The 17770-nt window shown below is 36.6% G+C and overlaps 1 protein-coding gene across 1 annotated transcript; it reads right to left on the bottom strand.

Annotated features, from left to right (window-relative positions):
• On the bottom strand, window positions 3798-8083 carry LOC104724950 (copper-transporting ATPase RAN1). The gene is made up of 9 exons (XM_010443522.2): window positions 7606-8083; window positions 6881-7498; window positions 6337-6766; window positions 5861-6186; window positions 5683-5741; window positions 5249-5591; window positions 4966-5160; window positions 4614-4871; window positions 3798-4508 (listed from the first exon to the last, which is right to left on the bottom strand). Exons 1-9 carry the CDS (start codon window positions 7918-7920, stop codon window positions 4032-4034), a joined length of 3021 nt encoding a protein of 1006 aa, XP_010441824.1. The 5' UTR covers window positions 7921-8083; the 3' UTR covers window positions 3798-4031.

Below are 17770 nucleotides of genomic sequence, written 5' to 3'. Positions count from 1 at the left end.
AAAAAAGCAAAAAAAAAAAAAAAAAAGACTTTCATGATCCTAAGTTGGTATATTATAGTGGCATATTGGGTTAAACTTAAAACCAATGTGAAATTAGATAAAAGTATAATTTTGTTCTTAGAGAACAAAAAACAAAAAAGTTGTTTATTTGTTTAATTTTTCTTATCTTTTCCAACATTCTAGTATTCTACACAATTCAAATTTAAAAACATAACTCAAATTTTGCCTTGACCAATTCAAAACAGAGATTTTAGCCCCAAAAAAAAAAAAAAAGAAAGAAAAGGAAACGTAATCATCATCTTATGGCTCACAGCTCAGTTTGTATAATTTTATATACATAAATACATACACATATAGAGAGACGTATATTATAGATGTTGAATATTCTTACAACTTTTGTATATAATTAAAGTATGAATTCTGCAAACCTTTGCTACGCAAACAAGGAACAAAAAGCGTTTTATTTTTCTAAGACGTGTAGAGGAACCATGAATAGAGAAACCATGACGTATAACGTTTTAACGTTCAAATATGTTTTGGGTGTTTATCTTTTAGTTAACTTGTCCTTCAGCCGTACGGTTCAAGTATATCGCGTGGACGAGAAGATATCATCTATATTGTGGTTAAAGAAATAGAAAAAAGATTGAAGCAAAATAAGAATAACATCTAAAGTTTTTTCTTGATGTTATATTATCTGAAGTTTATATACTCGTGGTTGATTTTGACGAACTCATGGTTGATTTTGTAGCGTAAAAAAAACTTAGCCATACAACAAGAGTTCAACGAGTATTTGATTTTTATTCTAGCTAACCGACTAGAGACAGAACTGAACAGTACGATGTTTGTTACTATTCAAATCGCACCGTATTTTTCTCACGATTATTCCGCATGTTAACACACTCAGAATTTCATAAAATTTTAATATTCAAAGCCAAAGAGATCAATAAGATCAATCAAACAATACAATAATATTGTATGCTTTTTCTGAAATGTGAATGGACTCTAACAACAGTTGATACCATGTTGACTTATTAAATTCGATTTCCACATTGATCAAGTACTAGTCCGAGATCTTGACCATATGGTTTGAAACATATGAATTAAAACTTAAAAAGTTTGCTGGTTTATAAAATTTAGTGATAATTAACTAAATAGACCTATATATCTTATTCATTGACTACGGGGTTTTAATATAAAATTGACCCTTCTACTTTTATTGTGTCATTTTACTTAGTACAACTACAAACACTTAGCGTGTATTTTTTTATCTTAACTTATGTGAATTCTTCTTATGTAATGAGTAATGACTGATATATTTTAAGCACCTCAAATAAAAAAATTATCAACAAAATAATCATTCATCTATAGTACCGCAAAAATCATAAATGATTGCCAAAAAATTGATATTTTTGTAGCTGAGCCATCATCGTTGGAAAACCTCGTTGTATCGTTGTATAGTTTAAATTTAACTTTTACGAGAGTTATTTATACATATATATTGGAAATTCAAAAAAAAAACATCACATGAATATTACAACATAAATGTAGCAATAAGAATTTACCCTAACTAATGTTTCACTTTCACTATCATCATATATCATACATGATAATGTTTTATAATCTGTAAAAGTAAATAAATCATATAAAATCATATGTCGAGATCTTTCATCAAAAACTCCTCCACCATTACGGCGTCAAGGTAAAACGCATCACAATCCATAGTAATCACTCCATCAAAGCTACTATTTTTCAAGTATTCCCTAATAAGATCATCATCATCATCATCATGAGCATAATATTCATCACACCCACCATAACCCTCAGAGTCATCACTTAGTTGACCCATCTCACACGACGCCGCCGTCTGCTTACCTTCCCATTCACAGGTCCCGTGACTCTCCCTTTCCACCACCTGCATATCAGTGGCACAATCTTGGTTTTGGACATCACCGGAGCTCGGAAAAATGACTTCTGTAGCAACCGAAGCCGGCGACCTGAAATCTAACGTCACCGGACCTTTTCTTCCGACAGATACATCAATGCCGGAAGAACGTCCGGTGAATCTTTGAACTATGTCTCGGAAATTGCTAGGGTTTGCGTTGAGGAGTGTTGTGTGCATATTTCTCTTAGATGATCTATTATAAGATCGGCTTCTATCATGTTTTGATGCATTGGAACATACTTCAATACAAGAAAGAAATTAAAATAAGTTAAACTTTTAATAGGTCAAATATATACATTTCGTAGGAAAAAAAAATGAATATAACTTAGAAATAATTTGAGATGATTCTGATTCTGTAATCGCCATGTTGTACATCTGGGCTTCACCAGTGTTAATAGAAGGATCATAGTGTAGTAAACATTGGTTTGTTCTAAAGTTATTATTCATTTTTGTGTGTGTGTGTTTTGTTTTTTCGGTCGTGTCTTAGCTTGCAAAGACGCTAAAACTGAGTGCCTGGTTCATTTATATGTGGAGGTATAGAGAGAGAGGTCGATCGTAGCTAGATTTGACTTTTATGATAGTTTTTTTAAATTATTTGCATTAATTTCTATTGCTTACACTGATCATCAATATCAAGGCTTCTTGACCACATGTATATAGAAACAATCCGCGTTCAGTTTTGGTTTTATCCTATATCAATATTATCATGTATTACTTTATACAGAGATAGAGGGTCAGAAACCGTAAATTGTAATCGCTTTACCATAGTGTATGACTATTGTCAAAATATTGCAAATTTCGAATATGATTAAATAATTCAAACTAATCAAGCGTTTTAGTCGATACAATAATCTTGAACACATGTTATGATCTCTTTATTAAATTTGTAGTTAAAACAATCCAAACAATATTTTCGTCAATCGAATAAAATAATCATTAGTACGTACAACACATATCATAATCTAATATATACTTACATATATCGTCCTCTACATTGTAAATACGTATGATACATTGATACGTGTGTATATGCCCTAGCGATGTTTATACAAAATATAAGACAGTATAATATAAAGGTTTGGATGTAGATTATTTTCGAGGAAGCAACCAACACGTGATGACAACATCGATAATGATCTCCTGGAAGACTTTTATACTTACTTAAAAGATGCTCTCTCTTGGATAAACCGTGTCTTTGGCTCTTTTACGGTCAATACATGCATATATACAATTAAGTAAACTAAACTTAATTGCAAAGTATGTTCTAGGTAGTAATATGTAAGAAATTACAAAAACGACTATTTGGTTGTAGTCTTGTATTGTATTCATATTAACGAAAGAAGAAGTGAGTATTTCACTTTAAATTGTTGTTAGGGGCACTCTCTTACGAACCATACGTTGTTATCGATAATAATTATATACCCTTAATTAATAAGATTTCATAGAACTATGTGTCTTTAGCTGTCATCTATTAGCTAAATCAGCGGTGGGATCTATATATAAACGTGGCGGTAGTTTGTGTGACAAAATCTTTTATTCCACAGCGCATCCGTGATTTTGTTCGGTAAAAGAGAAGATAGAAATGAATATTTTAAAAGTTCAATTATATGCTACGAATTAATTCAAAATTTTAATCAACTATAAACAGCACGTTTCTTATACAGGGTAGTCACACCTGCCATTTTTGCAATAAAATTTGGGTTTATAAAATATTGTTTTAGTTTTTCTTTCTTATTAGTGAAAAAAACTGAAATTAGTCGCATTAGAGAAACTTTCACTCTCTGGCTCTTTGTACAAAAAANTTTAAAAAAAAAAAAAAAAAAAAAAGAGAAACTTTCACTATTTTACATTAATCAAGCAGAAGCATCGAAACCATTCTTCTTACAACAAAGGCCGAGAGGAAATGTTCTTACATACAGAAATAAGAGACCAACCAACCTCTCAACTCTCAAGACCGATACATTGTTGTTACATGATTACAACAACAATCAACGGTAAAAGAAAAAAAAAAAAAAAGTAAATACAAATTATTTTCAAAACAAAAACTAGTCAAAGTCACTCCAATGCAAGGAAGAAAGGACTTTTTTTTTTACTCCTTGGTGAATTCCAAAATAGTGGTAAGTCTTGGCTTCTTGTATCTTCTAAGAAGCAAAGAAGAGCAAACAACACTAACCGAAGAGAGTGCCATACATGCTCCGGCTGCCCAAGGCGGCATTTGCACCCGCAGAACCGGGAAGAACACTCCTGCTGCTACTGGGATTGACACTACATTGTACGCCATGGCGAAAACGTAATTTAATTTGATTCGTGTTAGGGTTTTTCGAGAGAGATCGATGGCTGTTATGACGTCTTCTAAGTTGTTTCTCATCAGAACGTAATCCGCTGCTTCTATCGCTACATCTGTTCCTGCACCAATCGCCATTCCCACGTCGGCAGCGGCTAGAGCGGGGGAGTCATTGATTCCATCTCCTACCATCGCTACTGTGCTTCCGTCTTTTTGCAGCGAACGGATGACTTCAGCTTTTCCTGCTGGCATTACTTCTGCTCTCACATCTTCGATACCAACCTGCACTCCATGCCACCAAAAGACTGTCATTTACTAAACAGGAATGGAACCATAACAACGAAATGGCCAAACCTAATCCCAGAGATTGTGAATTGGGATTCTAACCTCTTTGGCGACTGCTCTTGCTGTTCTCCAGTTATCACCTGTAACCATTATGGGTCGAACACCCATTCTAAGGAGACCTTCCACAACCACAGCGGCTTCTCGCTTTAGAGGATCCGCGATTCCCAGCACACCAATTAATTCACCATTATAGGCTACAATGACTCCTGTCTTTGCATTTTCTTCAAGATCTTCAACAAACTTCTCAACGTGGTCTGGGATGGTTATGGCATTTTCTGACATAAGTTTACGGTTTCCCACCTGATTTAAAGAAAATAAAAAAACTCTCTTTTAAGTTGCGAGAGCAGGACCAAAAGCAGATAGTTGTTTATATACTATGGAATAAAATCTCAACCAGAATTATCTTCTCATTGACTAAGCACTGAATTCCTTTTCCGGGAAGAGCAGAGAAATTCGAGGTATTGAGTAACCATCCAGAGTTTTGCAAATCTTTGTTACTTGTTTCAACGTCTTCAGTGGGTTCATCAAAGAAGTGGAAATGCCGAGCATATGCAACTATAGCTTTTGCCAATGGGTGTTCACTGCTAGCCTAAGGAAATTAAGAGAATATGAAAAGCTTCAGTAACAGTTTATATGTCATACCAATCCAAGAAGCTACGAAAGAAGATTTATCTGACCTCAGCAGAAGCGACAAGTGTGAGGAATTCTCCACGGTCCATCTCTGAGAAGGCTTTTGCGGTTGTCACGGTAGCTTTCCCTTGAGTTAAGGTGCCTGTTTTGTCAAAGATTACATACTTCACTTTGTGAGCTTTCTCCAATGCATCACCTCCTTTGATCAATACACCATTGGTTGCTCCAACTCCTGTTGCCACCATAACCGCGGTCGGTGTTGCCAAGCCGAGTGCACAAGGACAAGCAATTACTACAACGGATATTGAGAACATAAGCGAGAAAACAAAGTGAGTTCCGTTTTTCGGCAGCCATTCGTCTGGGTAAGCTCCAACAGCTCCACCAATTGACCTACAAAATCATTTGATTCTAGAATGAGAACACACTAATCCCATGTGTTTCGTTGTCAGAGAATAATTAAAGCTAAGATAGTAGATCTCACCAGCCTATTAAGGTGAACAATGCCAAAGTAATCACTACCGGAACAAAAATACTTGCAACCTGAAAAGTGGACAAGCCAGGGTAAATTTATTTCACTCTTAATGACTATATCACAAAGGAGCAAGTAGCAATACCAATGTATGAAAGAATTATTAGAATGTTTCTATAGTAATAATTACATAATCCGCAAATTTCTGGATAGGAGCTTTAGACATTTGGGCTGTCTCGACCAAACTAATAATCTGGCTCAGAACTGCATCAGATCCCACTTTTGTAGCTTTCATGTGAAGAGCACCATGCATATTAATAGTTCCCCCGATCACTGGTGAATCAACCTCTTTTGATACAGGAACTGATTCACCAGTCACCATGCTTTCGTTGACGTAACTTGAACCCCACACCACAACACCATCTGCTGGGATCTTTGAACCAGGATGAACTTTTAATGTATCACCAGGCTGAATCAATAATGCATCTATCTCTCTTTCCCCTACAAGCTTTCCTCCTATAAGATGGAAGAAAGATATGGAACTTAACTTAAGCAAAGTAGAATAGTTGAGCTTTATTTTTTGATAGAACTCAATCTCATTGATAAACGATCCTCATAGGAAGCATTACAATGCAATAATCATTTAGGGATAGGACAAGTAAGTACCTTTGCCTTCGATTAGTAAAATGGCTGTTGCTGGCGTAAGTTGTACTAGTTTCTTCATAGCATCCGAGGTTTTCCCCTTTGCAAGAGATTCCAAATATTTTCCCAGCAAGACAAATGTTATAAGCATGGCACTTGCATCAAAGTACGTGGGAGACCAAAACCCAGTGACAGCTCCATATAAAAGAGCCCCAACAGAGTAGAAGTAAGACGCAGACGTGCCCAGAGCGACCAGGACATCCATGTTAGTTGAACCATTTCGAAGAGCTCTCCATGCTGCGACATAGAAACGCTTACCAACAACAAACTGAATCACACTTACCAAGGCCCATTTCAACCAATCACCCATCATGAAGGGTCCACATCTCCATACCAGTAACGCATCAAAAAGAGCAATGTGGGGACAGATTACTTGGATAAAGAAGAGAGGAATCTGGATAAGAAAAAATCTTCACTATTAAATGACATTAGAAAACATATTCAAGACAAATGAATGTATCATAAATGGTGTCCATAAAGCATTGAAAGGAAGAGATAAGTTACTCACACTGAGAACAAGACTGGAGATAAAACGCCTGAACATATTCGAGGCCTCTCCAGTATCTTTTGAAGTCAACCTTTCATAAGGGCTCATAACACGCAACTTAAACTTCCCATACCCGTCTCCTTCAATCCCATCAACCAAAGACCTCGAGCTAACAACTTCAGGATCAAACACAACCTCCAGCTCTCCAGAAATCCTGTCAAGACGAAACTGTCTAACCCCATTCAATCTGGTAAGTATGCCTTCCAAAACCTGAGCATCAAGCTCGTTCAAAATCCCCTCAACCCTCAAAACGAGTTTATCCTGCTGATTACTCTGAACAAGAGCACCTTCAAACCCAGCATCTTCAATCGCAGTAACAATCTCATCTTTGTTAATAACATTCGGATCATACTCAACTTCTCCTAAAGATGTAGCTAAAGCCACAACTGCTCTTTTAACACCAGGAAGATCTCTAAGGATACCTTCAACAGAGTTAACACAAGCTGCACATGTCATACCTCCAATAGTAAACTGACCCACCAAAGTGGCCTGTGTCTTTGTCCCAGTACTAGTAACAGGCTCAGCCAAAATCTCAGCCTCAAATCCAGCATCCTCTATAGCTTCTTTAATATCCTCTTCCTATATTAAATGCACCAAATCAGAAACAACAACAAAAAATCAAATCATGGATAAATAAATAGTTTGAGAAAATCTTAAATCTCAAATAAAATTAATCGAATTAAAACCTTGACTAAATTAGGGTCGAAGACGACATCGGCTCTGTTCTGTAACAAAGCAACGGAGGCTTTAAAGACGCCATTAACGCTCATCAAAGCTCCTTCGACGGAATTAGAACAAGCAGCACAAGTCATACCGGTAACTCCGACCTGAATCTTTCGTAAACCGGAATCATTACCACCTCCTCCTCCTTCCTCGATCTTACTCAGCACATCTTCTTCATCATCATATGAATCGAGAAGACGAACTTCTTCCATATCAGAAGAAGAAGAAGAATCTCCGGTGACCGGAGTAAGCTGCAAATCCCGTCTACTCGGCGCCATGTTTATTTTTTTTCTTTTTGGTTAATGAGATTCCGCAGACGGGAGAAATCGAGCAAATCGGAGAAGAGAAAAGAGGAAGTTATCTTCTTCCTCTTCTTCTTCTTTCTCCTTCGACGATGATTTGAAATTACAGAGACCTTTCTTTTTTCCTTTATGTACAAAAAAAAAAAAAAAAAACAATGGAGGATTTGAAGAAAAAATAAATAAATAGAAAAAGAAACTCAAAAAGGATTTATTTATTTATTTATTTTTTTTGTAGCGAGAGAGAGAGAGGAAGAAGGTGGTGGAGAAAACAATTTGTCAACTAAAACACGCACCTTCTGTAATGACAATTTTGCCCCTACTCTTTTTTTTTCTTTTTTTTTCTTTTTGTTGTTGGTTAATAAATCACATTTACGGGCTTTGTTGCTGCGATCGTCATTGTACACGACGACCAAAATCAAATCAACAAAAGAACTGAATCGTATTTATTTATTGACAGGATCTGTATATCCAAGTTATGTATTTTCGCATGTATTATATGGAGGAGAAGTAAGAGACGAAGAGGGTATTTATAAAGGAGAAATTTTTGTTTTTTTCTTATACAAGATATTAATTATGACATAAAATTGTCTGTTTATAATGCATGCAATTATTTGTTAAAAGAAAATCAGAATGTACCGAGCAAAACAAGTTTGTACATAAATGTTATGATTTTGCGCCAGATCAAAGATGTAATTTTTTTAAAAGTTTTTTGGTGAACCTCTTAAACTTTAGGGAAGAAATCCGATTCAAAACTATACCATTTATTTGTTTGATGAGTGGTTGAGAAATTTTTATATGAGAATTTTTTACTAATGCTTTTTCTTTATACCTTTTTTTTTTAAATGTCTCTTCGGTAATTATTTTTAATTTTATCATTCTTTTATTTTGTAAAGACAATTTTGTCTTTCCTTTATATTACTACTTCAATAATTTTATTTGTCATTTCCGTCGTTGACTTTCTCTGTCGTCATCTTTCCTTCTGTCGCATCTCTCCTTCTCTGGTGGCATCTCTATTTCTCTGATTTCTTTTTCTCCGCCCATCTATCCTTCGCCGTTGTCACTGCTTCTCCGTCGTTTTTCCTTTTAGTCCTCTCTTCTACTTCGTCGTCTCTTCTTCTCCCATCGTGTAAGCTTGCTTCTGAATTTTAATTTTGATTTCAATTTCAATTTTGTCTTACCTATTCGATTGTTGTTTCGATTTCAAATTTGATGTCACAATTTATTAGGTTTAAAGCACTTGTTTTTTAGATTTGTTCGTGATTATAAAGTTCTTTAATAGATCTTTTGAAACCTACTGTTGTTCTTTGATATAGTTGTTGAGATCTGTTTGGGAATATGAAGTATTTTTTTGAATTGTTGTTCTTGTAATGTAGTTTTATATTTGTGATATTAGTTTGATTTCTCGGGACTTGTTTGGGTGTACAAATGATTAAATTGTATTCAGTATGTGGATTGTGGAAGTTGAACAACAATATTCATTTGGAATTTGAGATGGATAATGAAAGGGGAACTTCTTTGATTAACATTGATGAGAAAACTAGATTTAGTGAGTTGGTAAATGTTCTTCTAGAATATTTTGACATTGATATTCAAGCACAATGTTTAAAGCTTAGTTATACATTACCTGTTATGGCTGCTACCATAAGTAGTATTCGGAACTTTATTAAAAATGATAGGCAATTTAAACCTTTTATGCTCAAATATGCACAAAGTGGAGGAGTTATTCATTTATGTGTTACTGTTGAGTATAAAAAGCTGGAAAATTACCTATCTATGAATATGGAAATGGACGGAAAATTTTTAAGTATAAGAACTTCGAAAAATAAATATGCAATAGATACTTTGAAAACTCATAAAAAAAAAGAAATGGGAAGTAAAAAAAAACCATAAAAAAATGCATGTGTATGCGAAAAAGTTATTATTATCGATAATAGGAAACATTATAGTGATTTCTGTATAATCAATCGTTTTGCATAATATATACGGTAATACAAAAATAGTGATACAATATATATCAATATTATATTTTTCTTTCAGCGAATGGAAAAATGATAGTTTTTTTTTTCTATCTAGATTTATTATTTATTGTAAATTATGATTTTTTTTTTGTTATTGTATTTTTATGATATATCTATATTACCATAATATATACTCTTGCAGACATGTTAAATGACATTTATATCAATTCTGATTGGTCTTGATAATTTTTTTATTATAGTATATAGCCGTTTAAAACATGGATATGCTAAATAGTAATCGTTTGACTTCGTCTTCTACAAAATAATTTAAAATGAATAATCATGTTTTGGCACATGACTCTTTCTCTCTGTTTTCCTATATCATTTTTTCCTAACAGCAATTTACTTACTATACGATTCAAATTCAATGGATGTAGCCTACCTAGTTCAAAGTTCAAACTAGTGGCACACTCGTGAGACCTATTCATAATCATATGTATCTTAAATAGTCTCAAAATAAATGAATCCATTGTACTGTGTCCATACAAAACATTCAATAATAATATGTAACTTTAAAAATATGTTACTATTCCTTCAGTTTTATTTTATAATATTTTACCTAAAAGAATTATAACATTTAAGTTAAATAAAAAAGTCAAATACGGTAAACCTCATAAATTAATAAATATAATAAAATAATAATTTTTTCGTGCCAAAATCGATATCATCTCTAGAACATGTCATAAAAATAACCAATTTTTTCTTTTAAGTTTTCAGTTTCTAGATAGGTATCATTGCCATTTTAATAGTTTTATTGATGGTTAAAAGATAAAAATTGTGGATTCCAAAGTCGCTCTATCAACCAGAAAGTTGTAATTTTTATAAAGACAAAATCTATAGATATGATGGAGAGTGATGAGAACCCTAGGGCGGCGGTGAGATCTGGCTTACAGGATGCTACAATGCTAGAAGTAGGGGAGAAGGAGCGTCCTCCAGGAGAGCCGCCTGATGGCTCGCAAACGTGGGTGGATAGGGTTAATGGAGGTTTAGTCGGAGCCATGCGGATGCCGGAGAGTGTCATGGATGATGCTTTTGTGTCAGCAAGATTACGCGTGGCTTTTCCACACGGGGAGGACGGTGAGCCTGAGATCACGATTGGAGACGAGGTCCTGAAAGTGATGCATGGTCTGTGGAAGAATTGTATGGTGGTTAAGATGCTTGGACGGCCAATCCCGATTGCAGTCTTGAGTCGCAAGTTACGGGAGTTGTGGAAGCCGAAGGGGGAGATGTTCGTCATGGATCTACCACGTCAATTCTTCATGGTCCGTTTTACACAGGAGGAGGAGTACATGGGTGCTATTACCGGTGGTCCATGGCGGGTCTTTGGTAATTACTTGATGGTTCAAAACTGGACACCGGCTTTTGACCCATTAAAGGATGAGATCGTGACTACGCCAGTCTAGGTGAGATTGATGAATATTCCGGTGTCATATGATCATCAGTCTATTCTTATGGGCATTGCAAGTGGATTAGGGAAACCGTTGAAGGTTGATACGACAACGCTGAACTTCTCACGTGCTCGTTTTGTCAGGGTCTATGTTGAAATCAACCTGTCGAGGCCTTTGAAGGGTATGGTTTTGATTAATGGTGAACGTTACTTTGTGGCATATGAAGGTTTAGACAGAATTTGCTCGTCATGTGGGCTCTATGGGCATTTAGTTCATAGCTGTCCTACGAGGGTGACAGAAAAGGATCTGGTTGTGGCTGACAAGCCAGTGGTGCCCGGGGTAGGGGATGTGTGGCAAACCAACAGAATCCTCTAGTGACGAATGAGGAAGGTTTTACTCCTGTTAACCGGTCTAGACGACCTCCGGCAAGGAAACAGGCAGAGAGGGTTAATGCGGTAGTTCCCCTTGTTGGGGCTCTTGAGCGTAATCTTCGGGATATTACAGTTTATTGCTGTGACGATTAAATCAGGTTCTGAGACGTTGCATCTTGTGGTTGTTTATGCGGCTCCGTCAGTGAGTCGTCGGAGTGGTTTGTGGGAGCAGTTGACTTCAGTGATAACTCGTTTGGATGGTCCTATCATCGTGGGAGGTGATTTTAATACAATTGTGCGTGTTGATGAGAGAACAGGAGGGCATGGTGGTTTGTCTCCAGACTCATTAGCGTTCAGCGAATGGATCAACTCTGATAGATATGGGATTCAGTGATAGTAATTTCACTTGGAGACGGGGGAAGGTGGCAGAGACTTATGTGGCCAAGCGTTTAGACAGAATACTGTGTTGTGCTCACGCGAGACTTAAGTGGCAGGAGGCGTGTGTTAGGCATTTGCCGTTTCTGGCTTCGGATCATGCTCCTTTATACCTCCAATTGACGCTAGATGTTGCTTTGAATCCTTTACGGAGACCATTTAGGTTTGAAGTAGCTTGGCTGCAACATCCTAGCTTCAAAGAACTTCTTACTGCCTCTTGGAATGGGAATGTGTCTACGATGGAAGCGTTAGAGCTGTTAAGAGTGAAGCTTCGGAAGTGGAAGAAAGAAAATTTTGGTGATATTCAAAGGAGAAAAGAAGACTTGATGGGCAATATTAAAGTTGTGCAAGATGTTCTGGATGTATCTCCGACAGATGATATGTTGCAGCAGGAGGAGGGTCTCATCCAACAATTTGAGGAGGTCTTAGAACAAGAGGAAACACATTGGTTCCAAAAAGCACGTGAAAAATGGGTTGCTCTTGGTGATCGTAATACCAAGTACTTCCATACATCAATGGTTATACGGCGGCGCAGAACCGGATTGATCTGCTGCGGAATGAGGATGACACCTGGGTCTCGGGTCAAGCAGAGTTGGAACAGCTTGCAGTGTCCTATTAATTCTTGTCTCTATTCATTAACGGATGTACCGCCAGAGGTGGAGCGGTTGCCGATGGAGGGTTTTGTGACGTTGACAAGAGATGAGAAATTGAAGTTGGCAAGACCTTTTGTGCCACTGGAGGTGGAGACGATTGTCAAGAGTATGGGGAAGTTTAAGGCTCCAGGCCCTGATGGTTACCAGCCGGTTTTTTATCAAGATTGTTGGGAAGTAGTGGGTGAATCTGTAATAAGTTTTGTTTTACAATTTTTTGAGACTGGTGAGCTGCCTCCAGCTACGAATGATGCTTTGGTGGTACTTATTGCTAAGGTCTCTAGCCCTGAACGGATCACTCAGTTTCGCCCAATTAGTCTTTGTAATGTGCTATTTAAAGTCATAACAAAGGCAATGGTCTTGCGGTTGAAGCAAGTGATTGGAAATCTTATTGGTCCGGCGCAGTCCAGTTATATCCCGGGTCGTTTGAGCATTGATAACATTGTCATTGTGCAAGAGGCGGTGCATTCAATGAAGATGAAACATGGCAGAAAAGGGTGGATGCTCTTGAAGCTGGATCTTGAGAAAGCTTATGACCGGATACGGTGGGATTTTCTTGAGGATACGTTGAGAGCACCTGGTTTCAAGGAGAAATGGGTTCAATGAATCTTAACTTGTGTAGTGGATCCGTCAATGACGATCTTATGGAATGGAGAGAAAACAGAGGCTTTTAAACCAGCTCGTGGACTTCATCAGGGAGATCCCCTTTCTCCGTATCTCTTTGTTTTGTGTCTTGGGCGGCTCTGTCGAATGGTGGATAGATCTATTGCAGCGAAAGAATGGAAACCAATACGCTTATCACAAGGAGGTCCGAGTTTGTCTCACATTTGCTTTGCCGACGATTTGATTCTGTTTGCAGAGGCTTCAGTATCCCAGATAAGAGTTATCCGTCGAGTTCTGGAGAGGTTTTGTGTATCATCGGGTCAGAAAGTGAGTCTGGAGAAGTCGAAGATTTTCTTCTCTAGTAATATCTCACGAGAATTGGGAAAGCTGATCAATGATGAAAGTGGAATCAAAGCAACAACAGATTTGGGAAAATACCTAGGCATGCATATTCTCCAGAAGCGGATTAATAAAGAAACTTTTGGTGAAGTGCTTGGTAGGGTGAGTTCACGACTATCAGGGTGGCGAGGCAGATTTCTGAGTTTTGCGGGGAGATTAACTTTAACCAAGTTTGTTCTAGCTTCTATTCCCGTGCATACAATGAACACCATCAGTCTCCCGAAATCCACGTTGAATGAGCTTGATAAGATTTCTCGATCCTTCCTCTGGGGGTCTACTCCGGAGAAACGTAAGCAACATCTTGTATCTTTGGACAAGGTATGTCAGCCTAAGGAGAAGGGCGGACTTGGTATTAGGAAATCTCAGGACATGAATAGCGCGTTATTAGCTAAGTCTGGATAGCGGGTCCTTCATGACCACACAAGTCTCTGGGCGCGGGTGGTACGATGTAAGTATAAGGTTGGTGGAGTTCAGGATCAGCGTTGGTTATCTGCAAAAAGACCAAGCTCCTCTACCTGGAAAAGTATTGTGCTCGGTTTAAAAGAAGTGGTGTTGCACGGAACTAGATGGGTTGTGGGGGATGGTGGGACCATTCGCTTTTGGACAGATAAATGGGTACTGAATACACCTTTGGTTGAGATGATGATAATGGCTCCTCCGAGTGGTCTCGAAGGGGTACGTGCGAAGGACGTCTGGCGGATTGGTGAAGGATGGGATTGGAATAATATTTTGCCATATGTCCCATTGGAGATCTTGTTGGTATTGTCAACTGTGGTTATTGACAATGTCACGGGAGCACGAGACAGGCTTGCTTGGGGAGGTACTTCGAATGGACAGTTTACAGTTAAATCTGCACACTCCTTGCTTACAGGAACCACGGATCCCAGTCCGAATATGTTTAGCTTTTTTCAGAGACTTTGGCAAGTCAGAGCTCCAGAGAGGGTTCGTACTTTTTTGTGGTTGGTGAGTCATCAAGTTATCATGACGAATCTGGAGAGAGCGCGTCGCCACTTGGGAGACACGAGTGTCTGTCAAGTTTGCAACGGGGGAGATGAGTCCATCATGCATGTCCTGCGAGATTGTCCGGCCATTGCAGGGCTGTGGATCAAACTCTTACCAGTTCGGCGATGAGAGGCTTTCTTTACAAGCACGATCTTCGAATGGTTATATGAGAATTTGGGTCTGACGGATGCAGCGACAGAATTCCCCTGGGCAACATTTTTCGCTATTGTGGTATGGTGGGCCTGGAAGTGGAGGTGCGGACATATTTTCAGTGAAGTGAGTAATTGCAGGGATAAAGTGAAGTTTATAAAAACTTTGGCCGCGGAATCGCTTGAGTGATCCGATTGAGCAAATGATATGTTGGAGACCACCGCGGGATGGGTGGGTGAAGTTGAATACGGACGGAGCGTCACACGGGAATCCGGGTTTGGCTATAGCTGGGGGAGTCCTATGGGATACGATGGGACGATGGTGCGGCGGTTTTGCCTTGAACATTGGCATATGTTGTGCTCCCTTAGCGGAGTTATGGGGAGTGTACTACGGCTTACACATTGCTTGGGAACAACGAGTGACAAGGCTTGAGCTGGAGGTTGACTCGAAGTTAGTTGTTGGATTCTTAACTACAGGGATTGCTGATTCGCACCCCCTGTCGTTTCTGGTACATTTGTGTCACGATTTCATTTCAAAGGACTAGATTGTCCGTATATCTCACATCTATAGGGAAGCTAATCGTCTAGCGGATGGGTTAGCCAACTATGCTTTTTCTTTATCTTTAGGGTTTCATTGGTTTGTAACAACTCCGACCATGGTTGAGTCGCTTGTAAGGGAGAATGTTGTCGAAACTGCGTTTCCGCGTCAAATCCGTTTGTAATTTTTTTTCTAGTATGAATAAATAGCAGGGAGGTCACTTGCCTCCTTGTCCTCTACCAAAAAAATATATATAAATTGTGGTCACTAGTCATAAATTTTCATTTATCTATATCATGCATATAAGTGAATTTATCTATTGTACTTAATTTCTTGCCAAATTTTTTTTCTTCTAAATATTAAAATTTGAATTCCAAAACTGTAAACTTTATAACATCCAGAAGACTAATCATATTTTTGTAAAATTGTCTTAATCCATATGTTTTATGAATTTTAATAACCAAAAAGTACCTCTATAATTAATACTTCTAATTTATACTCTAAAATTATAAAAAATTAATGTATAAAATATTAATATCACTATAAATGTACAAATTATCATGATCCCGACATTATTAGTTTATAGAAAATTATATGAATATTTTTAAAACATGAATTTGAGTGACCGAATTCAAATCTAAATTATAATCTAATTAAATAACAATGTATCATTTGGTTGATATGCGTATTATAGGTAGAAAAAATATAGCTATCTTTTTTTGTTATCCATTATATATCCAAAATCAAATTTCTAATGATGTTTATCTATTCTCTTCTTTGTTTTCCTTTTGCTATGATCTAAATTTTGAATTTTTTAACCAAAATTTCTGAAATACTGAAAAGCATGTAACTTTGAAATAGTATTATTTTACTTTATCTTTTGTTGGAAATGTGACTTCCACTCCACTGATCAAAAGCTAATACACCAAATATACTTTCTCTCTGTCTACATCATTATGCTTTCTACAAACAAATAAAATAACAAGAAAAATAAAGACAAAAATAACAATAGAACCTTCCACTTATAAAATTTTAAAAATGGTGAAGAGGTAAGCTTTGACCTAAACGTATAGTTTTTTTATTTTTTTTATTTTTTAATACGTATAATTTAAGTAACCTTAAAAACAATTTATGATTCCTTAAAACCTAATTTGTATAGTACATATAGCTTCCCAAGGGAAAGTAATCGCTAATTGTATAGTACAAAACAAAATAAAACTAGTATATCAACAAAAAAAGACACCAACAAAGTATTTTATTAATAACAAAGACATCAGTTATGTAATCTTTTTATACATCATTGTTATCTTTTCGTTTTCTACACTTTTCCTCTTTTTCTGAAAACAATTCTCACGTAGTTGCAATACATGTTCATGGATCATGGAATGATAAAAAGTTATCAATTAACAAAATAATTTTTCTAAGGCCATAAATTATAAAACACGCATTCAAAAGCATTGTTTGGTACATGACCCACCTACCAACCAAACGTAATAATATTCACTTCAAATTGCCTTTATAATTTCTCGTGTGCATCTTTTATAACTAAAAAGCGAGTTTAAATTACATAAACAAACAATAATAGTGTTACATTTTCGTAAGTCAGAATGCAAATAATGTTTAAGTATAATCATGTCAAAGAAATTAGGTATTAGGTATATCGCATCCATAATCAGAAAAAAAAGCCTAAAAGGTGGTGTCGATGCCTAATGTCTTAAAAGCCAATCCCGCGCATTATTCCAAACTCACATATTTAATTAAATATATACATGCATTAGTGTGTTTGTTAATTTTGTTTCTCACCTGTGTTGTTTACTTGTTTATGCGTTAGATTAAATTAAACGCAAACTAGGTAAACACAAAAGTCAAGAAGTCGTTGAACATTGTCAGGGTTAATTTAGTAAGTTCCTCATAAAACCTCAGAAGACAAATGATGTTTAGTTGAACAAAGATCAAAGTTTAGTTGAGCTAACGAGAGAGTTGGTTTAGTGTTAATGTGTCAGTTTCTTGAGTTGGTTATTTTTTTACCAAACATCACCATTAATAATGTTTCCAACCACAATCAAATTGTGGGATTTATTGTCACCAAAGCATATTTAAATGTCAGGTGAAAAAGGAACCTTCTATACTATTCAGAGTCTTTTCAAACTGATATACACTCCACTTGGTTAAGATTCAAACCAGTTGTACAAGTATAAAGCTGAAGACTAAAACATACCAGACAAAGAGGCTAGAAATGAAACAAACATAATCTGGTTAAGAACAATCTGCTA

The sequence above is a fragment of the Camelina sativa genome, chromosome 11 (genome assembly GCF_000633955.1).
Source record: "Camelina sativa cultivar DH55 chromosome 11, Cs, whole genome shotgun sequence".
Taxonomy (NCBI): Eukaryota; Viridiplantae; Streptophyta; class Magnoliopsida; order Brassicales; family Brassicaceae; genus Camelina; species Camelina sativa.
This window is presented reverse-complemented; position numbering and strand designations above follow the sequence as displayed.

What these genes read in the sequence shown, in the direction of transcription:
- LOC104724950 (XM_010443522.2), bottom strand. Translation starts at nt 7,920, where the DNA reads ATGGCGCCGAGTAGACGGGATTTGCAGCTTACTCCGGTCACCGGAGAT. An exon ending in TCCAGAAATTTGCGGATTAT is followed by an intron (nt 5,742 to 5,860) that starts GTAATTATTACT and finishes TCCACTTTTCAG; the next exon opens with GTTGCAAGTATTTTTGTTCC. An exon ending in TCAATGAGAAGATAATTCTG is followed by an intron (nt 4,872 to 4,965) that starts GTTGAGATTTTA and finishes TCTTTAAATCAG; the next exon opens with GTGGGAAACCGTAAACTTAT.